This window comes from Oncorhynchus clarkii, chromosome 32, assembly GCF_045791955.1.
Source record: "Oncorhynchus clarkii lewisi isolate Uvic-CL-2024 chromosome 32, UVic_Ocla_1.0, whole genome shotgun sequence".
NCBI classification, from domain to species: Eukaryota; Metazoa; Chordata; class Actinopteri; order Salmoniformes; family Salmonidae; genus Oncorhynchus; species Oncorhynchus clarkii.
The window spans coordinates 1,671,063-1,687,893 of record NC_092178.1 but is presented as its reverse complement, the minus strand read 5'-3'; the positions used below and the strand labels follow the sequence as shown (position 1 = coordinate 1,687,893).

The 16,831-nt window shown below is 62.4% G+C and overlaps 1 protein-coding gene across 3 annotated transcripts in view; it reads right to left on the bottom strand.

Moving 5' to 3' along the window:
• LOC139392227 (protein FAM91A1-like) overlaps positions 1–16,831 on the bottom strand; it is a 127,142-nt gene that overhangs the window by 69,045 nt on the left and 41,266 nt on the right. For all 3 annotated transcript variants that reach the window (XM_071140060.1, XM_071140061.1, XM_071140062.1), the window contains one exon: positions 2,701–2,763. In XM_071140060.1, the coding sequence (XP_070996161.1) occupies positions 2,701–2,763 (63 nt within the window). The remainder of the gene's footprint in view (positions 1–2,700; positions 2,764–16,831) is intronic.

Genomic DNA, 16,831 nt, shown 5'->3' with positions numbered 1-16,831 from the left:
ACAGTTATAGATGGTAATGTTGTAGGGCCGCTTCACAGCCCTCAGACAGTTATAGATGTTGTGGGGCCTCTTCACAGCCCTCAGACAGATATAGATGTTGTGGGGTCCGCTTCACAGCCCTCAGACAGATATAGATGTTGTGGGGCCCTCTTCACAGCCCTCAGACAGTTATAGATGGTAATGTTGTGGGGCCAAATGTTCTTGCCTTTCCATCCAAATGGACTTGTAATAACACCATTATCTCACTCAGATCAAGGATCTGCTGCCAATACCCATGATTCCTGGCTGAATAAACCACTAAAACAGTATGAGACAAATAGGACCCTAAGAGCATTTTATTTTGATACCAGGTTTAGTATCATAATACTCAATAGCAGGTTTAGTATCATAATACTCAATAGCAGGTTTAGTATCATAATACTCAATAGCAGGTTTAGTATCATAATACTCAATAGCAGGTTTAGTATCATAATACTCAATAGCAGGTTTAGTATCATAATACTCGATACGATTACGATATCACGGCAAGAAAAGAAGGCATATTAGCCAAAGTCAATCGTTGGGCGTCAACATTTTTCAGAGACAGCCATGTATGCATGAATTAATCAATTAGACCTTGTTTTTACCAAATCTAATTACGTAACATAATGGGAGTCATTTATATGAATGGTAAATCTCTATTGATAAACTGGGTAAATCAATATGTAGCCTAGGCCTATCCATAATACAGGTGGATGCGTATTCAATAGGAGTGTGTGCAGGCATTGAGTTATTGAGCTTGTTTTGGCTGATCGAATGGGACTACAGATGACCAACAATCTGTTCCTCTTCCATTGAAGACTTATTTCATTGTACTGATCAACAACATTTGCATAGAAGTAGCTTATTTTATTAAAAAATGTGCGCTGTCTCGTTAACCAGTAATGACGTCATTCACAAGGCAAGAGGAGAGCGGCCCGGAGTCCGTCCGTTGAGGCAAAAGATTATCTTTGGGAGAGACGTGAGACACCGATTAAGTGAATACAATTTTGGATGCATATTATCACAAACTAACTACCAAAGGGTAGTGAATTGATGTTCGCTATCTGTCAGCGAGAAAAGAAAGTTGGCCTACAAAGCTGGAAACTACCGGTATCTTCTTGTATGGACATTGTTTTGCGAACTGTAATTAAGTTTCAACATTTCTACATGCCGTGTCGCATTATTGAAGTGTGTTAACTTGTGTGCAGGATGGCAGTGAGTTAGTGGAGCTAACATGATGCAGCCCAGACTCCCAGTGCAGGCTAGCAGTGAGTTAGTGGAGCTAACATGATGCAGCCCAGACTCCCAGTGCAGGCTAGCAGTGAGTTAGTGGAGCTAACATGATGCAGCCCAGACTCCCAGTGCAGGCTAGCAGTGGAGCAGTACAGGCTAGCAGTGGAGCTAACATGATGCAGCCCAGACTCCCAGTGCAGGCTAGCAGTGAGTTAGTGGAGCTAACATGATGCAGCCCAGACTCCCAGTGCAGGCTAGCAGTGAGTTAGTGGAGCTAACATGATGCAGCCCAGACTCCCAGTGCAGGCTAGCAGTGGAGCAGTACAGGCTAGCAGTGGAGCTAACATGATGCAGCCCAGACTCCCAGTGCAGGCTAGCAGTGAGTTAGTGGAGCTAACATGATGCAGCCCAGACTCCCAGTGCAGGCTAGCAGTGAGTTAGTGGAGCTAACATGATGCAGCCCAGACTCCCAGTACAGGCTAGCAGTGAGTTGCAAGGAGCTCCCTGCCTGCAGGGATAAGGACTACCAGTGAGTTATGGGAGCAGGCAGGGAGCTCTATAATAAATACTACCAGTGAGTTAGGGGAGCAGGCAGGGAGCTCTATAATAAGGACAGGCAGTTAGTTAGGGGAGCAGGCAGGGAGCTCTATAATAAGGACAGGCAGTTAGTTAAGGGAGCAGGCAGGGAGCTCTATAATAAGGACTATCAGTGAGTTATGGGAGCAGGCAGGGAGCTCTATAATAAAGACTACCAGTGAGTTAGGGGAGCAGGCAGGGAGCTCTATAATAAGGACAGGCAGTGAGTTAAGGGAGCAGGCAGGGAGCTCTATAATAAGGACAGGCAGTGAGTTATGGGAGCAGGCAGGGAGCTCTATAATAAGGGCAGTTAGTTAGGGTAGCAGGCAGGGAGCTCTATAATAAGGACTACCAGTGAGTTAGGGGAGCAGACAGGGAGCTCTATAATAAGGACTACCAGTGAATTATGGGAGCAGGCAAGGAGCTCTATAATAAGGGCTAGCAGTGAGTTATGGGAGCAGGCAGGGAGCTCTATAATAAGGGAAGGCAGTGAGTTATGGGAGCAGGCAGGAAGCTCTATAATAAGGGCAGGCAGTGAGTTATGGGAGCAGGCAGGGAGCTCTATAATAAGGACAGGCAGTGAGTTAGGGGAGCAGGCAGGGTTCTCTATAATAAGGGCAGTGAGTTATGGGAGCAGGCAGGGAGCTCTATAATAAGGACAGGCAGTGAGTTAGGGGAGCAGGCAGGGTTCTCTATAATAAGAGGTCGGCTGTGCTGATAGACAGGCTTGATCCGTGAGACCCATTTGACAGTAGTACCGAAAGTACCACAAATTCTAGCATCAAACCTTTTACCATGTTCTAATATGGAAAAGGTCTGGAAGTTTGGGTGTACCGTGCAACACTTGGCAACTGCTCTGTTAGTAGCTACCTGAAATACAGCTGTCATCTGAGATGGGTACGTCTAGATAGATGTATCCCCTGTTGTACAGACCTGAAGGAGAAGAACGAGGCGCAGATAGCACATTTTACTATGGCAACAAGATCAAAGAGCAACATCAATATATTACCATGTATGAAAACAGCATTCAATTAGTATTAGGACTAAGGTAAGCGCACAGAGAATTTATTGATCAAAAGATGTCCTTAGAAATACATCTGTCATGGCAGAGCATCATATGTGCCCTACATTTTCCCCAGTCTACAATAAACAGAGAACAGCGAATACATGCCACTACATTTTCCACAGTCTACAATAAACAGAGAACAGAGCATACATGCGACTACATTTTCCCCAGTCTCCCATCTTCTCCAGACTCCATCGGCCCCCAGTCCCCCATCGGCCCCCAGTCTCCATCGGCCCCCAGTCCCCCACCGGCCCAAATCTCCCATCTTCCCCAGTCCCCCACCGGCCCCAGTCTCCCATCTTCCCCAGTCTCCATCGGCCCCCAGTCCCACACCGGCCCCAGTTTCCTATTGGACCCCAGTACCCCACCGGCCCCAGTTTCCTATAGGCCCCCAGTCCCCCACCGGCCCCAGTTTCCTATAGGCCCCCAGTCCCCCACCGGCCCCAGTCTCCTATAGGCCCCCAGTCCCCCACCGGCCCCCAGTCTCCCATCGGACCCCAGTCTCCATCGGACCCCAGTCTCCATCGGCCCCCAGTCCCCCATCGGCCCCCAGTCTCCCATCTTCCCCAGTATCCCATCTTCCCCCAGTCTCCCATCGGCCCCCAGTCTCCCATCGGCCCCCAGTCTTCCATCGGCACCCAGTCTCCCATCTTCCCCAGACTCCATCGGCCCCCAGTCCCCCATCGGCCCCCAGTCTCCCATCGGCCCCCAGTCTCCCATCTTCCCCAGTATCCCATCTTCCCCCAGTCTCCCATCGGCCCCCAGTCTTCCATCTTCCCCAGTCTCCCATAGGCCTCCAGTCCCCCACCGGCCCCAGTCTCCATCGGCCCCCAGTCTCCCATCTTCCCCAGTCTCCCATCTTCCCCAGTCTCCCATCTTCCCCAGTCCCCCATCTTCCCCAGTCCCCCATCGGCCCCCAGTCTCCCATCTTCCCCAGTCTCCCATCTTCCCCAGTCTCCCATAGGCCTCCAGTCCCCCACCGGCCCCAGTCTCCAATCTTCCCCAGTCTCCATGGCCCCCAGTCCCCCACCGGCCGCAGTCTCCCATCTTCCCCCAGTCTCCCATCTTCCCCAGTCTCCCATCTTCCCCAGTACCCCATCGGCCCCCAGTCTCCCATCTTCCCCAGTCCCCCATCTTCCCCAGTCTCCCATCGGCCCCCAGTCTCCATCGGCCCCCAGTCTCCCATCTTCCCCAGTCCCCCATCGGCCCCCAGTCTCCCCCAGTCTCCCATCTTCCCCAGTCTCCCATCTTCCCCAGTCTCCCATCGGCCCCAGTCCCCCACCGGCCCCCATTCCCCCATCTGCCCCCAGTCCCCCATCTTCCCCAGTCTCCCATAGGCCTCCAGTCCCCCACCGGCCCCAATCTCCATCGGCCCCCAGTCTCCATCGGCCCCCAGTCTCCCATCTTCCCCAGTCTCCCATCTTCCCCAGTCTCCCATCTTCCCCAGTACCCCATCGGCCCCCAGTCTCCCATCTTCCCCAGTATCCCATCTTCCCCAGTCTCCCATAGGCCTTCAGTCCCCCACCGGCCCCAGTCTCCAATCTTCCCCAGTCCCCCATCTTACCCAGTCTCCATGGCCCCCAGTCCCCCACCGGCCGCAGTCTCCCATCTTCCCCCAGTCTCCCATCTTCCCCAGTCTCCCATCGGCCCCCAATCTCCATCGGCCCCCAGTCTCCCATCTTCCCCAGTCCCCCATCGGCCCCCAGTCTCCCATCGGCCCCCAGTCACCCATTTTCCCCAGTCTCCCATCTTCCCCAGTCTCCCACCGGCCCCCAGTCCCCCACCGGCCCCCAGTCTCCCATCGGCCCCCAGTCTCCCATCGGCCCCCAGTCTCCCATCGGCTCCCAGTCTCCCATCGGCCCCCAGTCTCCCATCGGCCCCCAGTCTCCCATCGGCCCCCAGTCTCCCATCTTCACCAGTCCCCCACCGGCCCCCAGTCCCCCAGTCTCCCATCGGCCCCCAGTCTCCCATCGGCCCCCAGTCTCCCATCGGCCCCCAGTCTCCCATCGGCCCCCAGTCTCCCATCTTCCCCAATCTCCATCGGCTCCCAGTCTCCCATCTTCCCCAGTCCCCCAGTCTCCCATCTTCCCCAGTCGCCCATAGGCCCCCAGTCTCCCATCGGCCCCAGTCTCCATCGGCCCCCAGTCTCCCATCGGCCCCCAGTCTCCCATCGGCCCCCAGTCTCCACCAGCCCCCAGTCTCAATCGGCCCAATGTCTCCCATATTCCCCAGTCTCCCATATTCCCCAGTCTCCCATCGGCCCCCAGTCTCCCATCGGCCCCCAGTCTCCCATCGGTCCCCAGTCTCCGATCGGTCCCCAGTCTCCAGTCTTCCCCAGTCCCCCGTCTTCCCCCAGTATCCCGTCTTCCCCCAGTATCCCATCTTCCCCCAGTATCCCATCTTCCCCCAGTCTCCCATCTTCCCCAGTCCCCCACCGGCCGCAGTCCCCCATCGGCCCCAGTCCCCCATCGGCCCCCAGTCTCCCATATTCCCCAGTCCCCCACCGGCCCAAGTCTCCCATATTCCCCAGTCTCCCATATTCCCCAGTCTCCCATCGGTCCCCAGTCTCCCCTTGGTCCCCAGTCTCCCATCGGTCCCCAGTCTCCCATACTCCCCAGTCTCCATCGGCCCCCAGTCTCCACCAGCACCCAGTCTCCACCACCCCCAGTCCCCCACCGGCCCACGTCTCCATCGGCCCCCAGTCCCCCACCGGCCCCCAGTCCCACACTGGCCCCAGTCTCCATCGGCCCCCAGTCCCCCACCGGCCCCAGTCTCCATCGGCCTCCAGTCCCCCACCGGCCCCAGTCTCCCATCTTCCCCAGTCTCCCATCTTCTCCAGTCCCCTATCGGCCCTCAGTCTCCCATCTTCCACAGTCTCCATCGGCCCTCAGTCTCCCATAGGCCTCCAGTCCCCCACCGGCCACCAGTCTCCATCGGCCCCCAGTCTCCCACCGGCCCCCAGTCTCCAATGGCCCCCAGTCTCCCATCGGCCCCCAGTCTCCCATCTTCCCCAGTCTCCCATCTTCCCCCAGTCTCCCATCGGCCCCCAGTCTCCCATCGGCCCCCAGTCTCCCATCGGCCCCCAGTCTTCCATCTTCCCCAGTCTCCCATAGGCCTCCAGTCCCCCACCGGCCCCAGTCTCCCACCGGCCCCAGTCTCCATCGGCCCCCAGTCTCACATCTTACCCAGTCTCCCATCTTCTCCAGTCTACCATCTTCCCCAGTCTCCCATCTTCCCCAGTCTCCCATCTTCCACAGTCTCCCATCTTCCCCAGTCTCCCATCTTCCCCAGTCTCCCATCGGCCCCCAGTCTCCAATCTTCCCCAGTCTCCCATCTTCCCCAGTCCCCCATAGGCCTCCAGTCCCCCACCGGCCCCCAGTCTCCATCGGCCCCCAGTCTCCCATCTTTCCCAGTCTCCCATCTTCCCCAGTCCCCCATCAGCTCCCAGTCTCCCATATTCCCCAGTCTCCCATCGGCCCCCAGTCTCCCATATTCCCCAGTCTCCCATCGGCCCCCAGTCTCCCATCGGTCCCCAGTCCCCCGTCTTCCCCAGTCTCCCGTCTTCCCCAGTCCCCCGTCTTCTCCAGTCCCCCGTCTTCCCCAGTCTCCCCCAGTCCCCCGTCTTCCCCAGTCCCCCGTCTTCCCCAGTCTCCCGTCTTCCCCCAGTCTCCCATCTTCCCCCAGTCTCCCGTCTTCCCCCAGTCTCCCATCTTCCCCCAGTCTCCCGTCTTCCCCCAGTCTCCCATCTTCCCCCAGTCTCCCATCTTCCCGAGTCCCCCACCGGCCCCAGTCCCCCATATTCCCCAGTCTCCCATCTTCCCCAGTCTCCCATCTTCCCCCAGTCCCCCGTCTTCCCCAGTCTCCCGTCTTCCCCCAGTCTCCCGTCTTCCCCCAGTCTCCCATCTTCCCCCAGTCTCCCATCTTCCCGAGTCCCCCACCGGCCCCAGTCCCCCATATTCCCCAGTCTCCCATATTCCCCAGTCTCCCATCGGCCCCCAGTCTCCCATATTCCCCAGTCTCCCATCGGCCCCCAGTCTCCCATATTCCCCAGTCTCCCATCGGCCCCCAGTCTCCCATCGGTCCCCAGTCTCCCGTCTTCCCCAGTCCCCCTTCTTCCCCAGTCCCCCGTCTTCCCCAGTCCCCCGTCTTCCCCAGCCTCCCGTCTTCCCCAGTCCCCCGTCTTCCCCAGTCCCCCGTCTTCCCCAGTCCCCCGTCTTCCCCAGTCCCCCGTCTTCCCCAGTCTCCCGTCTTCCCCAGTCTCCCGTCTTCCCCAGTCTCCCGTCTTCCCCCAGTCTCCCATCTTCCCTCAGTCTCCCGTATTCCCCAGTCTCCCATCGGTCCCCAGTCTCCCATATTCCCCAGTCTCCCATATTCCCCAGTCTCCACCAGCACCCAGTCTCCACCGCCCCCAGTCCCCCACCGGCCCACGTCTCCATCGGCCCCCAGTCCCCCACCGGCCCCCAGTCCCACACTGGCCCCAGTCTCCATCGGCCCCCAGTCCCCCACCGGCCCCAGTCTCCATCGGCCCCCAGTCCCCCACCGGCCCCAGTATCCCATCTTCCCCAGTACCCCAGTCTCCCATCTTCCCCAATCTCCCATAGGCCCCCAGTCTCCCATCGGCCCCAGTCTCCATCGGCTCCCAGTCTCCATCGGCCCCCAGTCTCCATCTGCCCCCAGTCTCCATCGGCCCCAAGTCTCCATCTTCCGCAGTCCCCCATCGGCCCCCAGTCTCCCATCTTCCCTAGTCTCCCATCGGCCCCCAGTCTCCCATTGGCCCCCCAGTCTCCCATATTCCCCAGTCTCCCATATTCCCCAGTCTCCCGTCTTCCCCAGTCTCCCGTCTTCCCCAGTCTCCCGTCTTCCCCAGTCTCCCGTCTTCCCCAGTCTCCCGTCTTCCCCAGTCTCCCATCTTCCCCCAGTCTCCCATCTTCCCCCAGTCTCCCATCTTCCCCCAGTCTCCCATTGGCCCCCAGTCTCCCATTGGCCCCAGTCTCCCATCGGCCCCCAGTCTCCCATCGGCCCCCAGTCTCCCATCTTCCCCAGTCTCCCATCTTCCCCCCGTCTCCCATGGGCCCCCAGTCTTCCATAGGCCTCCAGTCCCCCACCGGCCCCAGTCTCCCACCGGCCCCAGTCTCCATATGCCCCCAGTCTCACATCTTACCCAGTCTCCCATCTTCTCCAGTCTCCCATCTTCCCCAGTCTCCCATCTTCCCCAGTCTCCCATCTTCCCCAGTCTCCCATCTTCCCCAGTCTCCCATCTTCCCCAGTCTCCCATCTTCCCCAGTCTCCATCGGCCCCCAGTCTCCATCGGCCCCCAGTCTCCATCGGCCCCCAGTCTCCCATCTTCCCCAGTCTCCCATCTTCCCCAGTCCCCCATCGGCTCCTAGTCTCCCATCTTCCCCAGTCTCCCACCGGCCCCCAGTCTCCACCAGCCCCCAGTATCCATCGGCCCTCAGTCTCCCATATTCCCCAGTCTCCCATATTCCCCAGTCGCCCATATTCCCCAGTCTCCCATCGGTCCCCAGTCTCCCGTCTTCCCCAGTCTCCCGTCTTCCCGAGTCCCCCAGTCTCCCATCGGCACCCAGTCTCCCACCGGCCCCCAGTCTCCACCGCCCCCAGTCTCCACCGGCCCCCAGTCTCCATCGGCCCCCAGTCTCCATCGGCCCCCAGTCTCCATCGGCCCCCAGTCTCCATCGGCCCCCAGTCTCATATATTCCCCAGTCTCCCATATTCCCCAGTCTCCCATCGGCCCCCAGTCTCCCATCGGCCCCCAGTCTCCCATATTCCCCAGTCTCCCATCGGCCCCCAGTCTCCCATCGGCCCCCAGTCTCACATCGGTCCCCAGTCTCCCGTCTTCCCCAGTCTCTCGTCTTCCCCAGTCCCCCGTCTACCCAGGCCCCCCATCTTCCCCAGTCCCCCGTCTTCCCCAGTCCCCCGTCTTCCCCAGTCTCCCGTCTTCCCCAGTCTCCCGTCTTCCACAGTCTCCCGTCTTCCACAGTCTCCCGTCTTCCCCCAGTCTCCCGTCTTCCCCCAGTCTCCCGTCTTCCCCCAGTCTCCAGTCTTCCCCCAGTCTCCAGTCTTACCGCAGTCTCCCATCTTCCCCAGTCCCCCACCGTCCCCAGTCTCCCATATTCCCCAGTCTCCCATCGGTCCCCAGTCACCCATATTCCCCAGTCTCCCATATTCCCCAGTCTCCACCAGCACCCAGTCTCCACCGCCCCCAGTCCCCCACCGGCCCACGTCTCCATCGGCCCCCAGTCCCCCACCGGCCCCAGTCTCCCATCTTCCCCAGTCCCCCAGTCTCCCATCTTCCCCAGTCTCCCATCGGCCCCCAGTCTCCATCGGCCCCCAGTCTCCATCGGCCCCCAGTCTACATCGGCCCCCAGTCTACATCGGCCCCCAGTCTTCCATATTCCCCAGTCCCCTACCGGCCCCAGTCTCCCATCGGTCCCCAGTCTCCCATATTCCCCAGTCTCCCATATTCCCCAGTCTCCCATCGGTCCCCAGTCTCCCATATTCCCCAGTCTCCCATATTCCCCAGTCTCCACCAGCACCCAGTCTCCACCGCCCCCAGTCCCCCACCGGCCCATGTCTCCATCGGCCCCCAGTCCCCCACCGGCCCCCAGTCCCACACTGGCCCCAGTCTCCATCGGCCCCCAGTCCCCCACCGGCCCCAGTCTCCATCGGCCCCCAGTCCCCCACTGGCCCCAGTCTCCCATCTTCCCCAGTCCCCCAGTCTCCCAACTTCCCCAGTCTCCATCGGCCCCCAGTCTCCATCGGCCGCCATGTCTCCATCGGCCCCCAGTCTCCATCGGCCCCCAGTCTCCCATCTTCCCCAGTCCCCCATCGGCCCCCAGTCTCCCATCTTCCCCAGTCTCCCATCTTCCCCAGTCTCCCATCGGCCCCCAGTCTCCCATCGGCCCCCAGTCTCCCATCGGCCCCCAGTCTCCCATCGGCCCCCAGTCTCCCATCTTCCCCAGTCTCCCATCTTCCCCCAGTCTCCCATCGGCCCCCAGTCTCCCATCGGCCCCCAGTCTCCCATCGGCCCCCAGTCTTCCATCTTCCCCAGTCTCCCATAGGCCTCCAGTCCCCCACCGGCCCCAGTCTCCCACCGGCCCCAGTCTCCATCGGCCCCCAGTCTCACATCTTACCCAGTCTCCCATCTTCTCCAGTCTACCATCTTCCCCAGTCTCCCATCTTCCCCAGTCTCCCATCTTTCACAGTCTCCCATCTTCCCCAGTCTCCCATCTTCCCCAGTCTCCCATCGGCCCCCAGTCTCCAATCTTCCCCAGTCTCCCATCTTCCCCAGTCCCCCATAGGCCTCCAGTCCCCCACCGGCCCCCAGTCTCCATCGGCCCCCAGTCTCCCATCTTTCCCAGTCTCCCATCTTCCCCAGTCCCCCATCGGCTCCCAGTCTCCCATATTCCCCAGTCTCCCATCGGCCCCCAGTCTCCCATATTCCCCAGTCTCCCATCGGCCCCCAGTCTCCCATCGGTCCCCAGTCCCCCGTCTTCCCCAGTCTCCCGTCTTCCCCAGTCCCCCGTCTTCTCCAGTCCCCCGTCTTCCCCAGTCCCCCGTCTTCCCCAGTCTCCCCCAGTCCCCCGTCTTCCCCAGTCCCCCGTCTTCCCCAGTCTCCCTTCTTCCCCAGTCTCCCGTCTTCCCCCAGTCTCCCATCTTCCCCCAGTCTCCCATCTTCCCCCAGTCTCCCATCTTCCCGAGTCCCCCACCGGCCCCAGTCCCCCATATTCCCCAGTCTCCCATATTCCCCAGTCTCCCATCGGCCCCCAGTCTCCCATATTCCCCAGTCTCCCATCGGCCCCCAGTCTCCCATATTCCCCAGTCTCCCATCGGCCCCCAGTCTCCCATCGGTCCCCAGTCTCCCGTCTTCCCCAGTCCCCCTTCTTCCCCAGTCCCCCGTCTTCCCCAGTCCCCCGTCTTCCCCAGTCCCCCGTCTTCCCCAGTCCCCCGTCTTCCCCAGTCTCCCGTCTTCCCCAGTCTCCCGTCTTCCCCAGTCTCCCGTCTTCCCCCAGTCTCCCATCTTCCCTCAGTCTCCCGTATTCCCCAGTCTCCCATCGGTCCCCAGTCTCCCATATTCCCCAGTCTCCCATATTCCCCAGTCTCCACCAGCACCCAGTCTCCACCGCCCCCAGTCCCCCACCGGCCCACGTCTCCATCGGCCCCCAGTCCCACACTGGCCCCAGTCTCCATCGGCCCCCAGTCCCCCACCGGCCCCAGTCTCCATCGGCCCCCAGTCCCCCACCGGCCCCAGTATCCCATCTTCCCCAGTACCCCAGTCTCCCATCTTCCCCAATCTCCCATAGGCCCCCAGTCTCCCATAGGCCCCCAGTCTCCCATCGGCCCCAGTCTCCATCGGCTCCCAGTCTCCATCGGCCCCCAGTCTCCATCTGCCCCCAGTCTCCATCGGCCCCAAGTCTCCATCTTCCGCAGTCCCCCACCGGCCCCCAGTCTCCCATCTTCCCTAGTCTCCCATCGGCCCCCAGTCTCCCATTGGCCCCCCAGTCTCCCATATTCCCCAGTCTCCCATATTCCCCAGTCTCCCGTCTTCCCCAGTCTCCCGTCTTCCCCAGTCTCCCGTCTTCCCCAGTCTCCCGTCTTCCCCAGTCTCCCATCTTCCCCCAGTCTCCCATCTTCACCCAGTCTCCCATTGGCCCCCAGTCTCCCATTGGCCCCAGTCTCCCATCGGCCCCCAGTCTCCCATCGGCCCCCAGTCTCCCATCTTCCCCAGTCTCCCATCTTCCCCCAGTCTCCCATCGGCCCCCAGTCTTCCATAGGCCTCCAGTCCCCCACCGGCCCCAGTCTCCCACCGGCCCCAGTCTCCATATGCCCCCAGTCTCACATCTTACCCAGTCTCCCATCTTCTCCAGTCTCCCATCTTCCCCAGTCTCCCATCTTCCCCAGTCTCCCATCTTCCCCAGTCTCCCATCTTCCCCAGTCTCCATCGGCCCCCAGTCTCCATCGGCCCCCAGTCTCCATCGGCCCCCAGTCTCCCATCTTCCCCAGTCTCCCATCTTCCCCAGTCCCCCATCGGCTCCTAGTCTCCCATCTTCCCCAGTCTCCCACCGGCCCCCAGTCTCCACCAGCCCCCAGTATCCATCGGCCCTCAGTCTCCCATATTCCCCAGTCTCCCATATTCCCCAGTCGCCCATATTCCCCAGTCTCCCATCGGTCCCCAGTCTCCCGTCTTCCCCAGTCTCCCGTCTTCCCGAGTCCCCCAGTCTCCCATCGGCACCCAGTCTCCCACCGGCCCCGGTCTCCCACCGGCCCCCAGTCTCCACCGGCCCCCAGTCTCCACCGGCCCCCAGTCTCCATCGGCCCCCAGTCTCCATCGGCCCCCAGTCTCCATCGGCCCCCAGTCTCCATCGGCCCCCAGTCTCATATATTCCCCAGTCTCCCATATTCCCCAGTCTCCCATCGGCCCCCAGTCTCCCATATTCCCCAGTCTCCCATCGGCCCCCAGTCTCACATCAGTCCCCAGTCTCCCGTCTTCCCCAGTCTCTCGTCTTCCCCAGTCCCCCGTCTACCCAGGCCCCCCATCTTCCCCAGTCCCCCGTCTTCCCCAGTCCCCCGTCTTCCCCAGTCCCCCGTCTTCCCCAGTCTCCCGTCTTCCCCAGTCTCCCGTCTTCCACAGTCTCCCATCTTCCACAGTCTCCCGTCTTCCCCCAGTCTCCCGTCTTCCCCCAGTCTCCAGTCTTCCCCCAGTCTCCAGTCTTCCCCCAGTCTCCAGTCTTACCGCAGTCTCCCATCTTCCCCAGTCCCCCACCGTCCCCAGTCTCCCATATTCCCCAGTCTCCCATCGGTCCCCAGTCACCCATATTCCCCAGTCTCCCATATTCCCCAGTCTCCACCAGCACCCAGTCTCCACCGCCCCCAGTCCCCCACCGGCCCCCAGTCCCCCACCGGCCCCCAGTCCCCCACCGGCCCCGGTCTCCATCGGCCCCCAGTCCCCCACCGGCCCCAGTCTCCCATCTTCCCCAGTCCCCCAGTCTCCATCGGCCCCCAGTCTCCATCGGCCCCCAGTCTACATCGGCCCCCAGTCTACATCGGCCCCCAGTCTTCCATATTCCCCAGTCCCCTACCGGCCCCAGTCTCCCATCGGTCCCCAGTCTCCCATATTCCCCAGTCTCCCATATTCCCCAGTCTCCCATCGGTCCCCAGTCTCCCATATTCCCCAGTCTCCCATATTCCCCAGTCTCCACCAGCACCCAGTCTCCACCGCCCCCAGTCCCCCACCGGCCCATGTCTCCATCGGCCCCCAGTCCCCCACCGGCCCCCAGTCCCACACTGGCCCCAGTCTCCATCGGCCCCCAGTCCCCCACCGGCCCCAGTCTCCATCGGCCCCCAGTCCCCCACTGGCCCCAGTCTCCCATCTTCCCCAGTCCCCCAGTCTCCCAACTTCCCCAGTCTCCATCGGCCCCCAGTCTCCATCGGCCCCCATGTCTCCATCGGCCCCCAGTCTCCATCGGCCCCCAGTCTACCATCTTCCCCAGTCCCCCATCGGCCCCCAGTCTCCCATCTTCCCCAGTCTCCCATCGGCCCCCAGTCTCCCATCGGCCCCCAGTCTCCCATCGACCCCAGTCTCCCATCGGCCCCCAGTCTCCCATATTCCCCAGTCTCCCATATTCCCCAGTCTCCCATATTCCCCAGTCTCCCATCTTCCCCCAATCTCCCATCTTCCCCCAGTCTCCCATCGGCCCCCAGTCTCCCATCGGCCCCCAGTCTCCCATCTTCCCCAGTCTCCCATCTTCCCCAGTCTCCCATCTTCCCCCAGTCTCCCATCTGCCCCCAGTCTCCCATCTTCCCCAGTCTCCCATCTTCCCCCAGTCTCAATCGGCCCACAGTCTCCACCGGCACCCAGTCTCCACCGCCCCCAGTCCCCCACGTCTCCATCGGCCCCCAGTCCCCCACCGGCCCCCAGTCTCCATTGGCCCCCAGTCTCCATCGGCCCCCAGTCTCCCATATTCCCCAGTCTCCCATCGGCCCCCAGTCTCCCGTCTTCCCCTGTATCCCGTCTTCCCCAGTCTCCCGTCTTCCACAGTCTCCCGTCTTCCCCCAGTCTCCCGTCTTCCCCCAGTCTCCAGTCTTCCCGCAGTCTCCCATCTTCCCCAGTCCCCCACCGGCCCCAGTCCCCCATCGGCCCCAGTCCCCCATCGGCCCCCAGTCTCCCATATTCCCCAGTCCCCCACCGGCCCCAGTCTCCCATCGGTCCCCAGTCTCCCATCGGTCCCCAGTCTCTCAAATTCCCCAGTCTCCATCGGCCCACAGTCTCCACCAGCACCCAGTCTCCACCGCCCACAGTCCCCCACCGGCCCCCAGTCCCCCACCAGCCCCCAGTCTCCATCGGCCCCCAGTCCCCCACCGGCCCCAGTCTCCATCGGCCCCCAGTCCCCCACCGGCCCCAGTCTCCCATCTTCCCCAGTCCCCCAGTCTCCCATCGGTCCCCAGTCTCCCGTCTTCCCCAGTCCCCCGTCTTCCCCAGTCCCCCGTCTTCCCCAGTCCCCGTCTTTCCCAGTCCCCCGTCTTCCCCAGTCTCCCGTCTTCCCCCAGTCTCCAGTCTTCCCGCAGTCTCCCATCTTCCCCAGTCCCCCACCGGCCCCAGTCCCCCATCGGCCCCAGTCCCCCATCGGCCCCCAGTCTCCCATATTCCCCAGTCCCCCACCGGCCCCAGTCTCCCATCGGTCCCCAGTCTCCCATCGGTCCCCAGTCTCTCAAATTCCCCAGTCTCCATCGGCCCACAGTCTCCACCAGCACCCAGTCTCCACCGCCCCCAGTCCCCCACCGGCCCCCAGTCCCCCACCAGCCCCCAGTCTCCCACCAGCCCCCAGTCTCCATCGGCCCCCAGTCCCCCACCGGCCCCAGTCTCCATCGGCCCCCAGTCCCCCACCGGCCCCAGTCTCCCATCTTCCCCAGTCCCCCAGTCTCCCATCGGTCCCCAGTCTCCCGTCTTCCCCAGTCCCCCGTCTTCCCCAGTCCCCCGTCTTCCCCAGTCCCCGTCTTTCCCAGTCCCCCGTCTTCCCCAGTCCCCCGTCTTCCCCAGTCCCCCGTCTTCCCCAGTCTCCCGTCTTCCCCCAGTCTCCCGTCTTCCCCCAGTCTCCCGTCTTCCCCCAGTCTCCCGTCTTCCCCCAGTCTCCCGTCTTCCCCCAGTCTCCCATCTTCCTGAGTCCCCCACCGACCCCAGTCCCACATCGGCCCCCAGTCTCCCATAATCCCCAGTCCCCCACCGGCCCCAGTCTCCATTCGGTCCCCAGTCTCCCATATTCCCCAGTCTCCCATCGGCCCCCAGTCTCCCATATTCCCCAGTCTCCGATCGGCCCCCAGTCTCCCATATTCCCCAGTCTCCCATCGGCCCCCAGTCTCCCATCGGTCCCCAGTCTCCCATCGGCCCCCAGTCCCCCGTCTTCCCCAGTCTCCCGTCTTCCCCAGTCTCCCGTCTTCCCCCAGTCTCCCGTCTTCCCCCAGTCTCCCGTCTTCCCCCAGTCTCCCGTCTTCCCCCAGTCTCCCGTCTTCCCCCAGTCTCCCGTCTTCCCCCAGTCTCCCGTCTTCCCCCAGTCTCCCGTCTTCCCCCAGTCTCCCATCTTCCCCCAGTCTCCCATCTTCCCCCAGTCTCCCATCTTCCCGAGTCCCCCACCGGCCCCCAGTCCCACATCGGCGCCCACTTCCATATTCCCCAGTCCCCCACCGGCCCCAGTCTCCCATCGGTCCCCAGTCTCCCATATTCCCCAGTCTCCCATATTCCCCAGTCTCCCATCGGTCCCCAGTCACCCATATTCCCCAGTCTCCCATATTCCCCAGTCTCCACCAGCACCCAGTCTCCACCGTCCCCAGTCCCCCACCGGCCCACGTCTCCATCGGCCCCCAGTCCCACACTGGCCCCAGTCTCCATCGGCCCACGTCTCCATCGGCCCCCAGTCCCACACTGGCCCCAGTCTCCATCGGCCCCCAGTCTCCATCGGCCCCCAGTCTCCATCGGTCCCCAGTCTCCATCGGCCCCCAGTCTACATCTGCCCCCAGTCTTCCATATTCCCCAGTCCCCCACCGGCCCCAGTCTCCCATCGGTCCCCAGTCTCCCATATTCCCCAGTCTCCCATATTCCCCAGTCTCCCATCGGTCCCCAGTCTCCCATATTCCCCAGTCTCCCATATTCCCCAGTCTCCACCGCCCCCAGTCCCCCACCGGCCCATGTCTCCATCGGCCCCCAGTCCCCCACCGGCCCCCAGTCCCAAACTGGCCCCAGTCTCCATCGGCCCCCAGTCCCCCACCGGCCCCAGTCTCCATCGGCCCCCAGTCCCCCACCGGCCCCAGTCTCCCATCTTCCCCAGTCCCCCAGTCTCCCATCGGCCCCCAGTCTCCATCGGCCCCCAGTCTCCATCGGCCCCCAGTCTCCCATCGGCCCCCAGTCTCCATCGGCCCCCAGTCTCCATCGGCCCCCAGTCTCCCATCGGCCCCCAGTCTCCCATCGGCCCCCAGTCTCCCATCTTCCCCAGTCCCCCATCGGCCCCCAGTCTCCCATCTTTCCTAGTCTCCCATCGGCCCCCAGTCTCCCATCGGCCCCCAGTCTCCCATCGAACACAGTCTCCCATCGGCCCCCAGTCTCCCATCGGTCCCCAGTCTCCCATATTCCCCAGTCTCCCATATTCCCCAGTCTCACGTCTTCCCCAGTCTCACGTCTTCCCCAGTCTCCAATCTTCCCCCAGTCTCCCATCGGCCCCCAGTCTCCCATCGGCCCCCAGTCTCCCATCGGCCCCCAGTCTCCCATCTTCCCCCAGTCTCCCATCGGCCCCCAGGCTTCCATCTTCCCCAGTCTCCCATATTCCCCAGTCTCAATCGGCCCCCAGTCTCCACCGGCACCCAGTCTCCACCGCCCCCAGTCCCCCACGTCCCCATCGGCCCCCAGTCCCCCACCGGCCCCCAGTCTCC